At 46.5% G+C, this 19445-nt stretch overlaps 1 protein-coding gene across 1 annotated transcript in view; it reads right to left on the reverse strand.

The window, feature by feature from the left end:
- Positions 1 to 3740: 3740 nt before the first annotated feature.
- The window catches only part of MAN1C1 (mannosidase alpha class 1C member 1), a 56455-nt gene continuing 40750 nt past the window's right edge, over positions 3741 to 19445 (reverse strand). The window contains exons 5-12 of the mRNA XM_026043376.1: positions 17257 to 17351; positions 13905 to 14028; positions 11365 to 11458; positions 8009 to 8124; positions 7636 to 7855; positions 5946 to 6118; positions 5040 to 5155; positions 3741 to 4500 (exon numbers count right to left, since the gene is read on the reverse strand). Of these exons, the coding sequence (XP_025899161.1) occupies positions 4377 to 4500; positions 5040 to 5155; positions 5946 to 6118; positions 7636 to 7855; positions 8009 to 8124; positions 11365 to 11458; positions 13905 to 14028; positions 17257 to 17351 (1062 nt within the window). The 3' untranslated portion in view covers positions 3741 to 4376. The remainder of the gene's footprint in view (positions 4501 to 5039; positions 5156 to 5945; positions 6119 to 7635; positions 7856 to 8008; positions 8125 to 11364; positions 11459 to 13904; positions 14029 to 17256; positions 17352 to 19445) is intronic.

A 19445-nucleotide genomic window follows, 5' to 3' on the forward strand; every position in this document is an offset into this window, starting at 1 on the left:
GGCCGCCCATGGCGAGGCCGCCCATGCCGCCGCGGCCCGGCCTGCCCCCAACGCGCCGCTTTTCCCCTCGCTTTGGGGCCGCTTTAAGACCCTCTCCCACAGGAACATATATGTGTGTGTATATGTATATATATGTTTCATACATTATATATATGTATTTATGTATATATACACATATCTTTTCTGTTATTAGGGGAAATCATTCATCTTCCTGGCATCACAACGCCTCTCATCTCATTAGAGCTTCTCAGGGGGCTTTTGCTTTTAACCATGTTTTAATTCCAGCTGGGAAGTGCTCATTCCGCATGTGGGGCACAGTGGGGAAGCACCACCAGACCCTGAGCCCACGTCCGTCCCGTTGGGAAAAGCAGCTTCCGTGGGGCCCCGTGCGGGCCCTGTCCCCGTGGCATGGCCCCAAGCGGCATTAACCGTGGCACTGCCCAGCGCCATCGCTCCTGCTCACAAACCTCTGGTCACCCCATCTCCTTGCTCTCAGCTTCTCCTACGCGGTTGTCACACTGTTCCCAAGCAGTGGCTTGGCCGAGAAATATGTATTTAGTCATTTTAATCTTTCCCCATAAATCAGCCTCTCGCTTGTCCTCACACACAATCTGCCCTGCCACCGAAATCCCGATTGCTCGGGAAGATTTAGTGCGTTTGCTGCCGGGCTAACGACGCAGCATGTCTCAAAGGGCAGCAGGGAGCGTAAGCATTTAATGCTTTGAAGCTCTTGCCCTCTCCTAAGCCTGCCCCATGGTTTTGCTTTAGAGCATTTTGGTTGGGAGATGAGGAAAGCAGTGGCAGCCTCATCAGGGAAGCAGGAAGAGGCTGGTAATCTTGGATGGAACAGGGCAGGAATACGTGGAGTTTTAAGCAATTCCCAGGACAGGAGAGAAAGATCGGTGCTGTACATGTGCAGAGCCGAGGGCAGAGGCAGGAGGCTCCTCATGCCACTCTAGAGGAAAGGGTCTGTGAGACTCTCCCCATGCTCATTTGTCCCTAGCTCCTCATCAGCACAAGAAGCAGAACTGGTGCTTGGACCTGTGGGGAGGAGATGGGAGGAACGGAATTAACAGAGCACTGAAAAACGTCAGGGAGCAGAGACAGTGCGAATGAGCTGGCCTCTTTAAGCACATATGCTTTACAACTTACTGGATTCATTAGGTTGGGCAGCGAGGTGTGGAGAGCTTTCACTTGCCTTAAATAACCTAGCAAGTACCTTCAGAGCACAAAATGTAATGGGATGAGATAGCTTTGAACCAGGATAAATGTACTCGGCTGTCTGGGAAACAAGCAGGAGCAAAAGGTGATAAGAAATGACAAAGCCCGCAGACTCCGGCACGAGGAAGGAGACGTGCCAGGCTGGCCGTCACAGCCAAAATACCCAACAGTTTACAAGAAGCCGAGCGACTTACTTTACATCTGAACCACTGCCAGTGTCAGCAGCTACCATATAATGATGACAGATTAAAGACTGAAAGACAAAAGGTGAAATAACTCAGGGCATCTGCTGGGAACTGATCCTTCTCAAAGGACAATACCAGCAATTCCTAGCTCCACACTGCTAGTTTTGGAGATTACAGATTACAGCACTCAGGAGGAATTTTAAATATCCGTGGCCCACATTTATACCAAAGGAAATTCCTGTGATAGAGGATTAATCAAAATTTACCAATCAGTCAATTTAATCAGAAGCATTTACAATGCAGGGGTGTTTTGCACTGCTAGTTACAGCACAGTTCCTGCTCTATGAGGAATGAAGCCACAGACCCAACTGTGACCTGAAGCAACTGCTGAAACTCTGGGGCTGCTGGTGCTGGGAGCCAGCACTTGATGCATCACAGCTGAAACGATCACATAAATAGATCACATCAAAACAGATGTGGAAAAATACTAAGACTGCCAGGCTTCTCAATTCAATACCCAATTGTGCTGAAAGCTTTCCAGGGGAATTTAATAATGCTGTAAAAATGAACTGTAGGTTACAAAAAGATGCATTTGTTTTCTGGGTAGCTTTGTCTTATCTCCTTGAATGGTCAGGCAACAAGAGCCAGCCAGAGACACAACCTAAGCTGGTCACATTTCCTGGAAAAGTGAGTCAAAAGTGGAAAAACCACCATAAATCAACACTGGATTCCCCCCTCACATACGAAGGAAGTACACAGGGCAGGAGTAAGACCCGGGACATGAGATCTCAGCACTTGCCCTAAGGGCTACGTTCCCATCACCTGCATGTCTGTACGGCAGGAATCCCAGGTAGGGGCCAGCACCAGGCCCTGGATCAGAGCTGCTCCTCGGAGCAAACCTTTCTTCCTGCTAAACGTGCATGTGCTTTACACCTGCAGTTAATCTCTGTCCTCAGGAATATACCTCTGTAGATACCTGTGAGCACAGGCAGAAGTATTTGCAGAATTCTGGTCTGGAAGACAGGAGATTTTATGGTCATTTCCAGCAAGCACTTTTCTTTGTGAGTGGTGCTGAGCTCCACTTAAAGTGTCTTGGTAGGCAAAAATAAGCTTTACCTTGTCAGGCATTTGGGCAGCTAAAGAAACTTCCTATTTTTTGATGCCACTGAACTGCAGAAAAGCAGCAGCTTTCTTCCAGAAGCATATTTTACTAATATCATACTTGCTTACTGCCGTATCTGAACACTTGTGTGGAGGAGAAAGTGAGCAGAGTTTTAATGCAATACCAAGGATCTATTTCTAAGGGGAGCTAGAGCAATGCTGCTTATTTTAGGCAGCGGGGAGGGGGACGTTCAATTTTTGTCAGCATTTTGAGTTACTTGAAGAACAGGGCATTTTTATTTATGGAATTTCCTTAATCCACTATAAAAATCCTCTGGGCTAAACTGACTTCCCAGTATCCAAATCCCTTGGATAAGACAGCTCACTCCCAAGATGCTTATTTACCAACAACCATTCCTCTAGGCCAAGCTTACCAGACACTATCTTTATCTCTGGGATAATGTTAAGTCCCTGTCTGACAACCTTATTTCTCTGGGGGAATTACACAGGCATGAATTTAGAGACACATCTTTTTGTTCTCATAGCATGCTCAAAGCAACTTTATCTTCCCAAGTTGCCGAATAAACCAAATTTTCTTTCACAAGAATGGAAATGTTCTGTCACCAAGGGCCATGCAGCTTCGCGGTGACCAGAGGAAAAGATGCTGCAGGGCCACAGGGAGAAGGAAGCTGAAGAGGATCCAGCCCTCGCTGCTGGAATTGCCAGGCAGGTGCTCCCAGCCGCCAGGGTCAGAGCTGAGCAGCGGGGAACGTCGTGGGTCTGCGCAGCGTCCCGGCAAGGATGTGCGTGGTAAAGAGCTAGTGCAGGAGCAGGATACATGCAAGCATCTGGCTTCAGTTTTTTTCCTTTCTTCTCCTATAGCTTCATTCCAGAAATAGTATATACCAAGGATCAAATTCAGCTGGGATTTTTTTTTTTTTGCTAGAAAATAAAACGTTTAGTAGAACGCCTGCAAACCTGTATCAGACAGCAAACAAGCGATTTCAAAGAGCTGGCGCAGCCTGGAATTACTGCCCATACACTGACTAGATTACTCTGTAAATCAACATCTATTGTGCAACATTCTTAAAATCAACCCCTATTGTCACCTAGTCATTTCCAGCATGATGTAACAAGTCTCTGACGGATGGCTTTAAAGCAGGATCAACCCAAACATGCTTTTTTATTTTACAAGACTTTTATTCCATTTCACAGATTTGACTATTACAGCAGTGAAATTATTACAAGTGACTCATAACGTTTAGTTCCAAATAAAAGTAGAAAAACACAAAAAGTACAAAGGAAAGTTAAAGGAGATGTGATGTATGATAAATGTGATTTAAGAGCACAGAAAAAAATGATATAAAAATACATTAGGATCAAGAATTTTGCAGACAGGTTTTGATTTAGTTACAATTTTGACACCACCTAGAAAGCACAGTATATTGAAAACTGTTAATTAGAAAGGCGATAAAATCCAACAGTATATAAAAGGAAGGAAAAAAAACAAAAATATGAAAGGAAAGATGTGTATGTGTGTGGGAAAGTCTATTTTATGGCAAACTTCCAATCCTTTGGCCACTATCGAGCAAAGTCAGTGGATTTCATATAAATTCTCTGTATAAAGGAATGTCTATGAACTGTGTACAATATGGCCCAGAATAAACATTTCATTTTCAGGCTAATAGAGCTCCTCACAGAGGAAAAAAAAAAGGTGCTTATGTCACGGTTTCATCTCCGGAAATAATACTGTCCGGAATTGGACTAGTGCCCCAAAATACCATTTTAGGAACAACACAAATTCCTTTAATGGAAAGGAAATGCAGTAACCTGCCGAGGCTGTGCAAGCAGGTGCTGGGCAATGTCTCACTACTGCACACCCGCTTTAGCTTTAAAGTTCGTGTGGTTGATTGGCAGGGGGTGAGCCTCTGTGTTGAACACCCAGTCGTCCAGGGCCAGCACGTCGTCTTCACAGAACAGAAGGTAGAGGTACCTGGAGTCGTACGGCAAAGGTGGCCGGGAGCGCGGGGGAAGACAGACACAAGGGGAGATTTTAGGCAGCTCACGTGGGATTCCAAGCATGCACAAAAAGCCCTGCCAGCCACAAACATGAGCTCGAGCTACCAGCAAAGGCAGATTTGTGCCAAGCATGAGATCAGCTGAACACGAGCTGAGAAGCACGATCATGTCATATTCATGCCTCCCCTTTGGCCTCCTCTTTGTTCAGAGCATTAGCCTGACAGAGGGGTCAGCTGGGCCTCCCACTTGCTTCGAGCAGCTCTGGATTGAAGGAAGAATCCTATAAATCCAGGGCAGAAGCAGGAACCAGAGTGCCTATGACAGCAGTGGTTCTGCAGAAAGAAGTTACTAAAGCTTTGCAGCACCTATAATCTTGTCCAATCTACTCTGCAGATTGGATAAAAGACTTATCATGCAGAGGATAAAAGACTTATTATGCAGAAAGAGGTAGAGCATCAAAAGCAGTGATGATGTGGGAATTACGCTGTTCTGAAAGGCTTCTGTGATACTTACTTCAGAGTCTCTGCGAGGAAAAAACTCTGTTGCATGTTGTCGTGAGTCGGGGTTGTGCTGTAAACATCTCGGATGCCAGAAAAACCTGCTTCTACCCTGCAGTGTTCTTCCAGGGCCTGAAAAGGAAAAAGAAATGTCAGTAACATACAGTAGCATGGAGTAACTCGTTAATCTTCACCAGTCCCATCACAAATCAGTTTTACGAAGCAAATCCCAGATTTCTGGTAGCTTCTGTTAGCATGGCAGGAATAAATGTAGTTCTAATGAAACAGCAAAAGAAATACAGACTAAGTTGGCTGATTGACTGACCTTGATGTTACACACAAAGCAACGAGAGGTGTCAAGTGGCAACTCTCGCTGTTGGCAGAGCCTCTTTTCCGGGGCACTAGACGAGGGACAGTTCTGCCACTGAAGCGCGGTCCCTGCTAGGATGTGGGGCAGCAGCCAGCTAGCTAATGTATTAACTGGAAAGAGAGGTGAGGGTCTTGCTGGCTGGGAGGTCTTTGCACAAGAAGATAGGATAAGAGGAAGGGCAAAACCAGGCTTGCCCCCTTTTTTTTTTTCTGGCCAACTATAAACCAGTGGTTCTGAGCAGTTCACATATTTCCAGCACAAGGGCTGTTTCATTAATAGCAGATTTTGCTGTCTGCAGCATTCTCTCCATAAACCTCTACAGCTTGCACTGACCGATTGATTCTAACACAGATCAAAAGGGAGAAGAAAATATTTTCCATGATCAGCAGAGAAGCCACACTGAATTGAAATTGTGTATTTCTGCACCATTGCTAATGTGTCTTAGTAATTAATGCAATTTAAATCATTTTTGCTCTTTTTCTTGACTGAAAAAGATCCTTGCAAGAATGCAACAGCCTGCAAGTGTTATTCCTGCAGGGTTTCCAGCCGTACCTTGACAGCCTCCCAGCCCCACTGCCGGTACTTGGGATCGTGCGTCAGCCGCCACATGTACATGTAGCTTTCCACCACTTCTGGGCGCAGGATGTAGTAGCGCTCGCTGAGTCTCGTTGCCATGGCTTCACTTCCAGTGTCAAAGCGAAAGGCTTCGGGGCCGAGTTTGGTATCTAGACACAACCACACGCAGGTAGTCACCAGTTTGGAGAGCAAGCAAGAAAACAGGCTGGGTAGGTGCTTTGAAGCTGCTGAGACTTTAGACATTTAACACTGAGCCTTGTGTGAGGTGAGATGAGCAGAGTGGTCATTTTGGTGCAGCACCATCAGCCCAAGAGCTACTATCAAGGCAGGGGCGATCTCTTGCCAATATCTGCTCGAGGATCCCTCCTTACAAACCCAGAGACCTCTCCCTGTGTGAGATACAGTGAAATGAGCTTAGAGGTTGCCTGTGATCGTGCCACATCAGGTTTCCCTTGCAGCACGCACATGTTCACCACAGGGCTGTGTTTAACAGCTTCATTTTATTTCTCTAACTATTGTGCGCACCTTCTCTAGGCCCTCTGGGCTGTGCAGGAGCCTGTGCTGTTTGCCAGCTGCATTGTTTGTTTGCAGCCCGGGTGACATGCGTGGCAATTCTCTGCAAAACAATGAGCTTGCTGAAATGACAGCTCTGTAACCGGCGTGGGCAGAGTCGCTACTGCCCTTCCTGTGCTGATGGATATTGCTGAAGGTGAAAACTGGCTCCAGGCACTCACAGCCACAGGGTTATTAGTTCGGGTGGCTTGTTTCAGTTCTGTAAGTGCTAGGAAAAAAAAAGGAATTTTTTGCAAATATAATTTCAGTGTAGCCTGAAGTTATTAGGCAAACACGCCGGGTACCAGCTGCCAATATGGACTTGCTGATGTGGTTCAGGCGTGAAACAATCACAGAATCATAGAATCCTTAAGGTTGGAAGGGACCTCTAGAGATCATCTAGTCCAACCCCCTGCACACGCAGGGTCACCCAGAGCACGGGGCACAGGCTGTGTCCAGGGAGGTTTTGAAGATCTCCAGGGAAGGAGACTCCACAGCGTCTCTTGGCAGCCTGTTCTGGCGCTCTGTCACCCTCACTGTCAGGAAATTTTTCCTTAAGTTCAATCTTTGGGAACTGTTAGCACACACAGACATGGTCAGCGAGGTCCTGGAGAGCAACTACTGCTTGCTGCCTGCAGGCTCCGAGGAGAGATGTTACTGCTTTTAAAGCAGTGGGTACAGGTCTCCAACACACTCTGGCTTCTTAGTTGCTCTTCTCCATACAGTGGGACATCCTACACCAAATCACTGTTCATCTCCTTTTCCTGTCTGCAAAACAATGTGAAAGGACAGGCTCAAACTCTAGCCTTGCTGGCAGAAGGCAGGCTCTACAACTGGGATGCAGGAGCAGGACTCAGTTCAGGGTTCATTTCCCAGCTCTGCCACAGCAGTTCTCAGCTGCCTCTGCTCCAGCTGTCTGTTGTGTAAAGCAGGAGGGCTGTTGTTGCCCTCCCTGCTGGAGATCCTAGAGAAGGAAAGTGAGTGTCATATGCAGGGACAAAAACACTGCTGGAGCCCAAAACCCTGCTGCAATCCTCTGCCACGCAAGAGCTGAGGCTCCTAAGCCTGAGGACTCTCCCCTAGTCCTGTTTTCCAGGCAGCCCACCCGGGTTACCTGAGCGTGCGTAAGACTCATGACACGTGTTTGTTATTTCTGCAGCTAGGTCCATGTAATGTTGCTTCTTTTCTTCTCCAGCGTGTTCAGCTCCAAGGGCTATCATGCCTCCAGAGAAGCAAGCTAAGTGGCCCATTTTGTGATCCAAGATGCCACCCCTCCATTCAGCAATGTATGTCAATCCTCCAGCAGACTTTTTCACCAAATGCTTTTCTATTGCCTGAAAAGGATGAAGATCAGAGTATGAGGATATTTCATGGACAGCGTGGGGAGTGAATACTGAACAAACCCAAAGAGCTAACACCCATTTGCCTCCAACACTCTAGCGAACAACGTCTCCACGAGAAACAGAAAGTAGAAACTCACTCCCTACCTCTAGCGCATCATCATACATCCTTTTAGCTTCAGAATCTTTCTTGTCTGACATCAGCCAAGATTTGATGAGATATTCATAAAAGCTGTCCCCAAGCCCCCCAATGGAGACATGATCTGTAATAGGAAAGCCAAAAAAGAACATCAGGTTCATAATATACAATGAGCAGTCACTTTACAAAGAGCAAACAACCATGTCCTATTTAATGCCCTTGTTCTCTCCTCTCTCTTTTCAGTTTCCTGGGGAGAGCTTGCAGCAGTTTCTTTTTTAAAAGGGAAGAAAGGTGGAAAGTGCAATCAGAAGAAAAATGTTCTGTCATTTTATAAAGCATCAGTATCCCTTCCCAAAACTACTCAGAGGTCTTATTTTGCAACAGTTACTTACACTCTAACTTGAACGTGCTTTCTTTTTATGAAGCCACCATCATAAATCCCAGCCTAGTAAGATGAGAGCAATGGCAGATATTGATGGATCTCTGCCTATATGAAGGCACTGGGTCCTGCCTCGCTGCCTCGGGAAAGGGAAAATGCATATTGGATCAGACAGGGCTGCCAGCAAGGGACCGCTACAGGACCTCTGCATGCTGCCATTTGTATTCCTGGCTCATGGTGGGTCTCTGTTTCCCGGGGAAGGCTGGGATTCTTGGCGTATTAAAACGATAAAGTCGGGTGCAAGGATGTGCACTGAATATCTTCTTCTGGAGAAATCAGATTTTCAAGGCTATCTGCTCAGAGTGCACGATGCTTTGACCTTACTGGAGAGGAGGATGCTAAGGAATGGCACTGTGAAATGGGCATGACAGCTGCAGGTTTCTGCCTGGGGGGAACTGTTGGATGGATTTATATCTTTAAACTATACCACAGGGTGAAGAGCAGCACTAATTCCTTGAAGCAGCCAAGAACTCCCCTTTTAATAAGAGCAAGACAAATTACCCACCAAGGACTGAACCAACTCTATTAATTAAAAGTGTCTACCCCTGCATCTGCCTGCTTCCTCACTTTTGACATAAGCAGATGCAGCAGGATTTTTGAAGCAGCTTTTCAGATTTTTATTTTCCCTTTCAATGTATGTAAGTCCTGAGGCTTATTCTAAGTGCTAAATCCTACCAACAGGAGAGATAACAGCCACGCATTTTCCTGACCTGAAGAGCAAATATCCCTGATACAGTGTGTCCAATGGTCCACAGAATAATCCAGAGCAAAACAACAAGATTAGATGTATGAATTCAGAGAAGAGGACAGACTATTTACAAACACCAGCTGCACAGTCTGTCTTTAAAAGAGAAATTCTGTGATCCTAAGTATGTCATTCATAAACTCGCCAAAGCAGGAGCTCTGGTACATAATTGTGTTCCATATGGCATGACTTTGCCAGCATTCACCTCTCAGGCACTTTGCATAAACAAATCTTTTATTTCAGCAGGGGACTGTGCTTTAGTTTTCTAGAGGTAACAAATGCACTCAGACGAGGTAGAGCATTGCCTCTTCATTAGAGGATGTGCTCATTCGGCCAGGTCGAAGATGCACCTTTTAAGAAAATCACAGTAATTCCAAGAAAAAGAAACAGCTTCCTGCGAAGAGCTTTAATGGCAAGAGAGAAAATGAGAGCCTGGCACCTCTGGGAAACATCCCTGCAGCAGGCAGCAGCTGTCTCCTGTCTTTAGTCCCAATCTATTTCTTGCTAGCCATTTCGGAGGTGCAGAAGATGCTTAGCAGCATTTTGCCACACTGGAATACGGATTCGGACCACAGGTCAGAAAATGAGCAACTGCCAGGAGAAGTCTGTGCCACGGGGTGTCTTTATGATGTGTGAGTCTAGGAGAGAAGATATCTAAAGTCCTTTTGCATAATCCGCCTTATCCTAAATGAACTAATCAGATGCTACTTTTAATAAGCTCTGAGACTCAGCAAAAAGCCCCTTTGTATGTCAGCAAAGGGTGGGAGCCGATCAGTAAAATGAAGTCAGATTTGTGGATATAAATAGAATTAAATTAGTGGCAGAAGTGATTAACAGCAAGCATCAAGCTAAGTATTTTAACCCTCCGAATTAAAAGCACAGCTCTTAAGTTTCCCAAGGATTTGGTAACCATCAGTTATGGCAACAACAAAACCGAGAGACTGAAACTTCATCTTTTCTGAGCACCAAGGAGCAGGTAGGATTAAGGCTCGTGTATGGGAAAATGTGCATGGTGACTCCCAGCTGAGAACAGTCTAGAGAAAACGGCACCTCGGGGGTACACTGGGATGGGAGATTAACTTCTCAAGTGCAGCATATTGCAACAGCTCTGCAGAGACAAATACAGAGGGAAGATGAACCAGCAAAGGAATAACTTGGAAAATCAACTAATGGGCTGAATATGGAAGCCTATCTATTTTTTTTAATCACAGAACAACTTTTTTTTTTTTTTTTTTATCAAAGAACAGCTCTGGTTTAATGAGACAGTGGGAATTATCCAGGATGCTGCGTTAGGACAATTTTCAAGCCAAGCCCTGTCAGTCACCATTATTGGTGCTGATGTGGCAGTCGAAGGTCAGGCTCACAGCTCACAGCCACTGCTCTCCCAGGGCCCTAGAGGAGATGATGCAGCCACGCAGCCGCCTGCCAGTTACAAACACAGCTATTAATACAGTGGTTGGGAAGATCTACAGTGATCTTGGAGAGCCACCAGTGCAGCAAGACACAGGGACAGAAAATATTGCAATGACTCAAATAAACCCGCTTAAGCAATATAATCCACTGACAGATTAAAAACAGCTCTGCTGAAGGGCAAACTTTTATTTCCTTTGAAAGAGAAACATGAAATCCAGCAACATCCTTTGCCAAAATAAGCAAATCTCTAACAGAGGAGAAGCTGAGGTCAAAGATCTGGGGCAGACAGAGTGCTAAATACCAGGGGGATCTGAAACTCTGCAAGCCCCTGCCTCTCCAAATGGATCCCTATATGATACATCATACTTAGGAAGCAAATCTCCTATGGCTTCTGCTCACAGCCTTCACAAGCAATTGCTGAGGAGCCCTACAGACTATATGAAAACTGTAGGATAAGGTAGCACAGAGATGTGCTGATTTCTAATATCTACGTGATGAACCATGTACCATTATCTCCCCTGTGAAGGAAAGGCTCTAATTCTCTTTGTGGAGGTGAGACACTCAGCTGGAAACAAGGCTGATGGACTAAGTGTACGATGATTATATTGCATCTTCCAAATCGAGTCACATTATCTAATCACATGTATAACAGGCTGCCTGACAAGACATTTCCTTGGCTTGCTGCTCTGACAGTTGCTATATCTTCCTAAAGGATAATGGAAAGGCAGAAATGCTCCAGGCGGGACTCAGTGCAGACTGATACTTACGCTGCACCCAGTTGCCTGTCACCGGGCTGAGGAAGTTGGGATAAAGGCCCTGCGGCTTCTCCACTTTATTCAGGACTTTGCGGATGTTCATCACCTACGAGAGATGAGACACAAAAATCATGTCACTTCCCTGAAAAGGCTGACAGTTTTGCTCTGCCCCTGAAGATTGGCTCCTTGGTTCTCATGCCTAGCTGAACGAGCACAGCAGCCTATTACGTTGTGAATCATCAAACAAGTGGAAGCCGGCAATATTGCTCTCCAAGGGTCTGTGATGGAGGAACTTTCCTCCTGGATCCTCAGTACAGTCTCTAGCCAGTTCTGTGGATTTTCAGAAATGGTTCTGAGAACCCCATGAAGCCCCAGCTGGAAAAGCGCTGGAAGTAAATAGTGCAGAAGGAATCCCACGGATTGGGTTTGTAATCTGGATGGAAATGCAGGAGAGGTAGTGGGTGGGTTTTTTTCCCATGATCCAAAGGAAAAGGAGTGGCAGGGATGAGTGACTCACATGGCACTTAAATTCACCATGTGCTCACTTAACCTGATGAATTGGGGCCTTAATTTCAACAACAGACAGCTCCTTTAATATGCTAGAACAGATTTACTTATTCTCTAAAACCTCCCTTGGTTTCCTTCCCATTAAATCCAATAGGCCTTTCCCATAAGGGATGATGTTAAATGGTATGCAGCATAAATATTCTATTATAACCTACAGAGCAGCTAATACATTCTAAACCTTTTATAAAATTAGACAATTTGTACGCCAAAAGCTGGCTACAGGCTTAAGTCTGCGCTTCCAAGTAAGTCATCAGGCTGCATAATATTTACTGAAGTTTAGTAGCCTGGCATATTAATGACATGTTTGATAAAAGACACAGATGGACTTTATTCCTGCTAAAATGACACAATCCCAAGCTGCAAGCTAATGAGTTGATGTGTTCCTCTGATGCCATTTCCCACGCGATGGGCTGCTTGAGCCCCTCTCATCCCACGTTTTCTCTCTCAGAGGGTATCAGGCTGAATGCGATCCATTTTTTGTGGCACACACAAGGCATGCTCAGCTCAGGAGAGTCCACAAGAAAGGTTCTGCCCTTCTCCTTTAGCTGGGTTATGAGTCTGAGATGAAAACGTGTTACTTTGGGGATAGAGGCTTGACCCTGGCTCAAAACAGAACAATTTGAACACCGAATATGGATGCAATTCTAGCTTGCAACGTTGCATCTTCTTGCCTTGTGTTTTCAGAGCTCCTCTCTTTGTTTTCCTCGTTCATTTCTTTCCCCCATTTTTTTCCCCACAACCTTTTTCCTCCACTGCCCTTTTCTCAGCTCCCCGCTCCCTGCTCTGAGTAATTCATCATCAAGAATCATTAGCTTGTCTTTTTTTATTTCAAATTGCCAGTCTTTCTGTACCTTGCCTACAGAGTTTCCTGGGTTTCTTGTTTCCCCTCACCCTCTGCTATTCCTCCCTGCTCACTCCTCCGACATCTCTCTTGCTCACCCCACCCTTCGCTTCCTACATACTACTCTGTTTTGTTCTTTAGCTTCTTCCTTCTCTTTCATCTCTTCTCTTCTGCAAATTCTTTTCTTGTTTCAGTGAGAACTGACAGACCAATACGCAAGGAAAGGCCCATTTTGAGCCATTTACTGGTAATCTCAGAACTACTCTTTGTTTTCACTCACTGTGGAGCTCTGGACTAGCCCCGTTTCCTTTGGGCTCATAGGGCAGTTCAGATTCTAACTAGAACAATTTTTCTCCCTCAAAACTGATTCCTCAGGGACATGCAGTGCAAGCTAAAGATTTGCTGGTTTCCAACAGCATATTTAAAAAATTGTTCTCACATGCACATCAAGATAACTTAAAAAAAAAAAAAAGGAAAAAGAAGAAAAAAGGAACAAGGTAATGTGAAATATTAACAGATTTTCAGCTACAAGGTATACAAAAGGAATCCAATATGTCAACTGTCAGGCCTTTCCTATACAAGAAACCTCAGCAGAAATGTTACCAGCTGGAGCATAACATTTAATGCCTGTTTAGAGTGGAAAGGTCTGCAAGTACAAGGCAACACTATTAGGATATCAGAATTAACAATTAGCTTTGCAGCCTGCATCCAGCAGACGGATTCATTTTGTTTGTGTTTAGGGTTCTTTTTAGGTAGGTTTTTAGTGCAATTTCACATCAGTGAGACATTGGGAAAACATTCCCATCTCTTGTTGCTGCCTGCAACGGTGGGTGGGAGGTGGAAGAGCCAAAATAAGTGTGAATGGACACGGAGAGTTTGGGGGCCGTTGCCTCCCTGGCAGCCTGCATGCTGGGACCTGCAGTTAGAAGTTGCTGTGATCTCTGCCCTCGACTGGTATAGGATGCTCTGAGGACTGGAGCCTGCAGGGGACAGGTGTTGGGACATGTGTCCCACTGTCAAAGGCTTCTTCTCTGCTGAGCTGTACTGGCAACGGGCAGAGGGAACAATTTTTGTGGGCAGGGAAAGCGCTGCTCTGCTCCAGGTGTGAGACCAGTTCACCGCAGACGGAGCTGGAAGTACTTGCCTTTTCTGCAAACACCGGGTTGCCGGAGAGCTCCGAAAGGTGCAGGAATTCTAAGTGCAAGGTACCAAATTCCGCTAAGATGCTGCTGCCGGCAGATGCCCAGCCCCAACTCCAACTCATGCCGCTGCAAGGACAGAAAGGAGAGCTTTCATTAGCAGGCAAATAAAGCTGGGGTCATCCCACAGCCACAGTGCAGACTGTGCCTACACCACATGCACCAACGCACACCAGGGACCAACAGGGACCACATAAAGGGTCCACCACTATTTTTGACCTACTGGATCCATTCTCAGCCTTTTTTTCCCTCCCTGTAGCCCTGATATTGATGTCTCATTCTGACCAATTCATGCAAAATGCAGTGATGGAGAAAAATGCTCCTTGGTGTAAAGCAAGGAGCAGGTTCTAGGACTCAAGAGGTCATCATTTCCCTGCTTTATCCTGGGAAAAAAAAAATCTAACTAATGGACACAGAAGGGCAGAGGCTCTTCCTAGCCTTAACAACCATGTGCACCTCCTTGGATTTGCATTTCCAGCAGCCCAGGTCCTTCTTGTGCCCCACTGCTACAGATTTCAGTTCTGCACCTCCCGAACAGGACAAGTGCCCTATATCCTCAGGGCCTTGCTCCTAAAGTAGCCCGTGCAGGTGCTGGCCCAGGGCAGCTTGGTCGAGCTGCTCGGAAGCGACAGGCTGCCGCTTTGCAGGTCTCTTGAGGAGAACCGGGGATCCCGATCCCAAGTTCCGGAGCAGGACACACTAGATGGCGCCTGAAACCGTGGCGATTCGCCGCAACAAGTCGCTGCTCTTTGCAGGAGGTGCAAATTAATCTTTCCGCAGCAGGAGGGGAAAAGCATGCGGCTCAACAGGGCCTTGGAGAGCAGCGGGGCCGCGGCAGGGCCCTCCCGGTGTCCGGCCTGACGGCGGCTCCCTGGGGTCACTGCGGCCACCACGGCCCTGCCGGGGACTTTGGGCCCAAACACGCAGCAAGTGCAAGGACAGCGCGGCCAGGAGCCCCGCGCGGCTGGGGACAAATCACAGCCACCTCGGGAGAGGGGGCTGCTGCAAACGGCCCCTCTGCAACGTGGTCCCGGGTTAAAGAGCGGCCTGAAATGACCCCCCCGTAGGGAAACATGTTTTCAGCATTACAGGCTGCACAAACTGAGTCTTCACATCTGCTCCATGCTCTAACATATTGGAGGAAACTACCTTTCAAAGTATCGAAGTTTCCAAGCCAAAGAAAATGTCCAGTGCTGACTTTGCCCCCCAAATTCATGCATCTTAATTGTTTGGCTGCAGTGGCTCCATGTGCTGGAAGTGGCTGTTTCATCTCCTTCCCTCACAGAGACCCAGAGCAGCAGCTAAGTCAATGGGTGGCCAGGAAAGAAGGATGAGGAGGAATGTGGAGGGGCAGAGGGTTTGGGGAGAGATGAGAAGGGGGGCCAGGACAGGAGGCATCGGGAGAGAGCACAGCACAATGTGCAGGCAGGGAGGACAGAGAAAAGCAGCTAGAAAGACAGTGTATGGTAGGAGCTGGCTGAAAATGTGGCCACTGCACTAGCAGGATGGAAAACAAGCCTGTGCGAGATGTGATACGAGGTCTTTTGTGAAAACAGAAGGCCGCGAGGAAGCACATCAGTGGAGGGACACAGGAGGAAAAGGTGGTGCGGGGTGACAGGAAGAGATAAGGCCAGCTGGCTATAGGAAAAACAAAGGGAGGGTCTTTCTACTTGTGTCCCCAAAAACATCTACTCGGAATTAATGCAACGCCAGCTTTTGTTTGTTTTAAATTTCTGAATCTCACTCTTAGTCCTCCCTCCTTGCTCCAAGACCCCCCACTAGCAGAAACGCTCCATATGCTGTAAACCTGCTGCTTCTGAGCTGTGGAGGCTTCTCTGCAACTAGCAATTCTTACAAAAATAAAAGTGGGCCTAGTTTCTTCTTGCAAAACTCTTGAGATTTGGGTTGGCCTTGACTTCTGGGTTAAAAATCCCCTCTCTTGACATCATCTCACTCACCTCTGCTTCCACATCCGTATCTACCTCATGCTGAATGACTCCTTCCCCTTTGGGTTTACAAGCTTTGGCTGGTCATGGTTCTGCAATAGCCAGGATACAGATTTAGCTCGCTTCGTCCTCGCTCCTAAATCCATCAGCACTTCCAGGCCCTCCCAGCAATATTATGGCTCTGAAGCCAGAGCTCCAAATTGTAACGTGGGCTCTGGATTTCAGGCTCTGTTATTTTGATTTTCTTTGCTCTTAGTCAAGGTCATTGGCAAAACATTTGGGGAGTGTCTAGGCAGGCACAGTCTGTTTCGATTGTCTTCACAAAGGGCAGGGGAGGGTTTGGCATTTCTGTGAAAGGTTACTCCATGCCAAGCCTTTATCAGCCACGGATGAAGCAGAATGTCTCCTCTGTAAAAAGAAACAATTAAAGTGATCGTGGCGGTAGATCAAATTTTCCCTGGGATCATGTGCAGAGGAGACAACTGAAGGGTGACAGTGATATTTGAGCAAGGATCAGCCCAAGTCAAGCATCTGACAGCCCAGTGCTTCACGCGGACAGGAGCCAAACAGAACGTCTGGGCTAAGAAAGATTTTCACAGCTGCTGCTCTGCGTGTTGCAAGAGGTGAGGATGAAAGGCTTGTGTTAACCCACATTTCCTGCTGCCTGCCTTTCAGCCTGATGCAGCTTTTCCCTGGGGGATTGGTTAGTAGGTATCAAAATGAACCCTTCATGGCCAGGAACACCATCTATGATCGAGGTTCAGCCTCTGAGAGTCCAGCCTCTTGGTTCCCATCTCTGCCAAGTGGCCTCCAGCTGCCCCAAAGCTCCCCTGTGGCAGGAGGCTGCCTAGCTGGCACAAAACACTGCGACTGTGGCTGAGGACTGCCAGCAGCGAGCCCACCACAGGCTCTGTCTAGCTCAAAAATGCCTACCAGTCCCTTCCAGTCCAATTCCTACTTCCTTAGGTATGGAGGCTGGGTAAATTCACATGCATCTAGCTGTGCAGACTGCAAAAACACAGAGTGTGCTACACGCTACGTGCAGATTACAAATATCCTTTTAAAGAAATGACAGCGAGGAAAATGCTATTGTAGCAGAGAGCCCTGTCAAAAAGCAGAGGAAGAAACTACAGAGAGCCACCAAATTAATAAACACAGCTGGGGTTAACTTGAGTCACCTGCAATCTCTGCCAAGATACCTCTTGGGTTTGGGTTGGCAAAACAAACGACCTCGAAGAAACTCTACTAGTGGGGGGCACCTCTGAGGAACTGCTGCTGTTCCTGCTTGGGTCCTGGTCTTTTGCAAACACTCAGGAACGAACAGACATGCTCATAAGGACGCGTGTCTTGCCTGCCCAGATTTATGACGCCGCGGGGGATACCAGTAGGGGTGTTAAAAGCTGGCAAAAGTTTCTCTCCAAGTTCCAGAGCTTTACTCTTGAACACCTGTTAAAAGAAGAGAGGATAAATATTTGATAGACTGCTTGAAAATACTAGTCACATTGGATTCTTTGAAATGCATTTTTTCAAGCATGTCATGAATGAAAGAGGGAAGTACTGCACTATAAGAATCTGTGATTTCATGTATGCAGCTGCCGTCAATCCACTCCTGGGTGGATTTGGACCAAAAGTCGTGGTGAACTTCAGCATCTATCTGTGTGGTCTCTGAAGATCTACTTTAAGCCGGTCGCAAGATTCCCAGCAAATCCTGAACCTGGATGATATCAGTCAGAACAAATGAGCTCACAAGAAATCCCAAATGCCTCAGTAGCAAAATTCAGTGATGTGTTTCTGTTACCACCCATGCACATCCAGGACAGGAGCTTGGAATTCAGTAACCAATGAGGCTGGGAAAAACAGAGTGGCTACAGTTCCATGAGGTTTGGGGGAGCCTTCCTCAGATGTTGTTCTTACCAACCACTGAACCTCCACCCAAGGGTTAGCTCAAAATCTGGACTGCATCAACCCTGTTCTACATGATCTTCTCTTGAAATCAAGGACCTCTCAGGATCAGCAAGTGAAGCTAATGCAGGGCTTGACTGTTGCCAGCACAGCTCCGGTTGCCTGTTCCATGCAGACCTTGGCTATCTAAACAGCTGAATAAAGGTCAAGGAATTAGTACATCCCCTTTGACCAGCAGAACAAGAAATGAATTCCTGCAGCCAAAGGCCTCCCCTTCAAATTTTGTTGCCCACTACAAATGCTGGCAGTAGCCTTGCCCTCGCCTTGTCTCTTTGGTTTCGTATGAACTGACCCAAGGAGCATCCTCTAGGGAACAAATGCTTCTCTTTTTCCAAAGTGGCAGAGGACACAGGGATGTAAAATGGTAAAATTAAATCAAAGCAAGTTTTTCTAAGGGGCAGCATATCAGATTTATGACAGTGGTTTGCCTAGCTGGTATTATCTCCTATTGCAAAAAACATGATTTCCAGCACACAGTCTTTTACTTGCAATCTTTCTCAGGAAGGTTTCATGGTTTCATGTCTAAGCTGCTCCTTTTCCATTTTTAATGCTTCAGTTTTGGCTTTCAAATCAAATTATAGCTTATGGTGGCTTGCAGCACAAAGTTACCATACACAATTATTTTGGGACAAACTGATACAAGCACTAATCTTTGCTTCAGAGATTAGTCCTGATCAAGGGAAGCCTGTAAGTGACTTACGAGATAAAGCACAAGCCTTTTACCTCTAACCCCCCTATACAACCCAAGCTGTCACAGTACTTCAAAGAAAGTAGGAATTTATTGCTCTAAAAATACAGCACTGAGGAAACATGTGGGCTTGCAGGCCTGTGACACCCTCACAAGGAGGTGGGTTTGATTCAGAAAGAGAAGCCAAGAGACGGGGTCTCAATTCTTGTGTTTCATCCTGGTGTCACCACCTGGGTATATGACAGGCACTGCCCTGGCTGCTGCATCACTGCTGACTACAAAGGGTCATCCCTGAAGCTTTATGGTTTCATATGGTTTCTTTTGGGTCTGCTGGTATGAAGTCTGCTAAAGCTGCGACGAGACAGGCCCTGAGCCGGGACATTGAACCTTTGAGTCTTCCCTGGAGGGAAACTGTAGAGGGAACTAATTCCTGGAACTCATTTAAAATGCAGCCTTAGTAACAGAGCAGCTCCTGTGAATCCACAGATCAATGGTTGCACTATGCAGTGACGAGCCACCCCATCCTACCATGGTAGACAGCCATGCTCCGTGGGAGCTGACCTCTCATTTAGAGCCAATCTCACAGTTCCTTCACCCACAAAACTCCTCCAACAAGCAGAATTTCTGCTTGCCTAAATTTTCCAGAGCAGAGGAATAATCTCTTCATCTCTCTATAGCCAGGTATAAAATTTCAATCTGGTTATAAAAACACAGATTGCAGCATCAGGCCCCAACCTCTGCTACTCTGGAGAGCAAGGAGTGTCCCTCCTCCGCAGGGCACTTCATCTTCCAAACCACTGCTACAGAAGGACTGTCCTGATAGAATTTGGAGCACTTGTCACTAATCAGTTGCTGCCCCTTAGTTGAAGGGCAGAGTCTGGACTGTTTTG

Source organism: Nothoprocta perdicaria, unplaced genomic scaffold (genome assembly GCF_003342845.1).
Source record: "Nothoprocta perdicaria isolate Ctin4 unplaced genomic scaffold, notPer1 scaffold_33, whole genome shotgun sequence".
In the NCBI taxonomy this organism is placed as follows: Eukaryota; Metazoa; Chordata; class Aves; order Tinamiformes; family Tinamidae; genus Nothoprocta; species Nothoprocta perdicaria.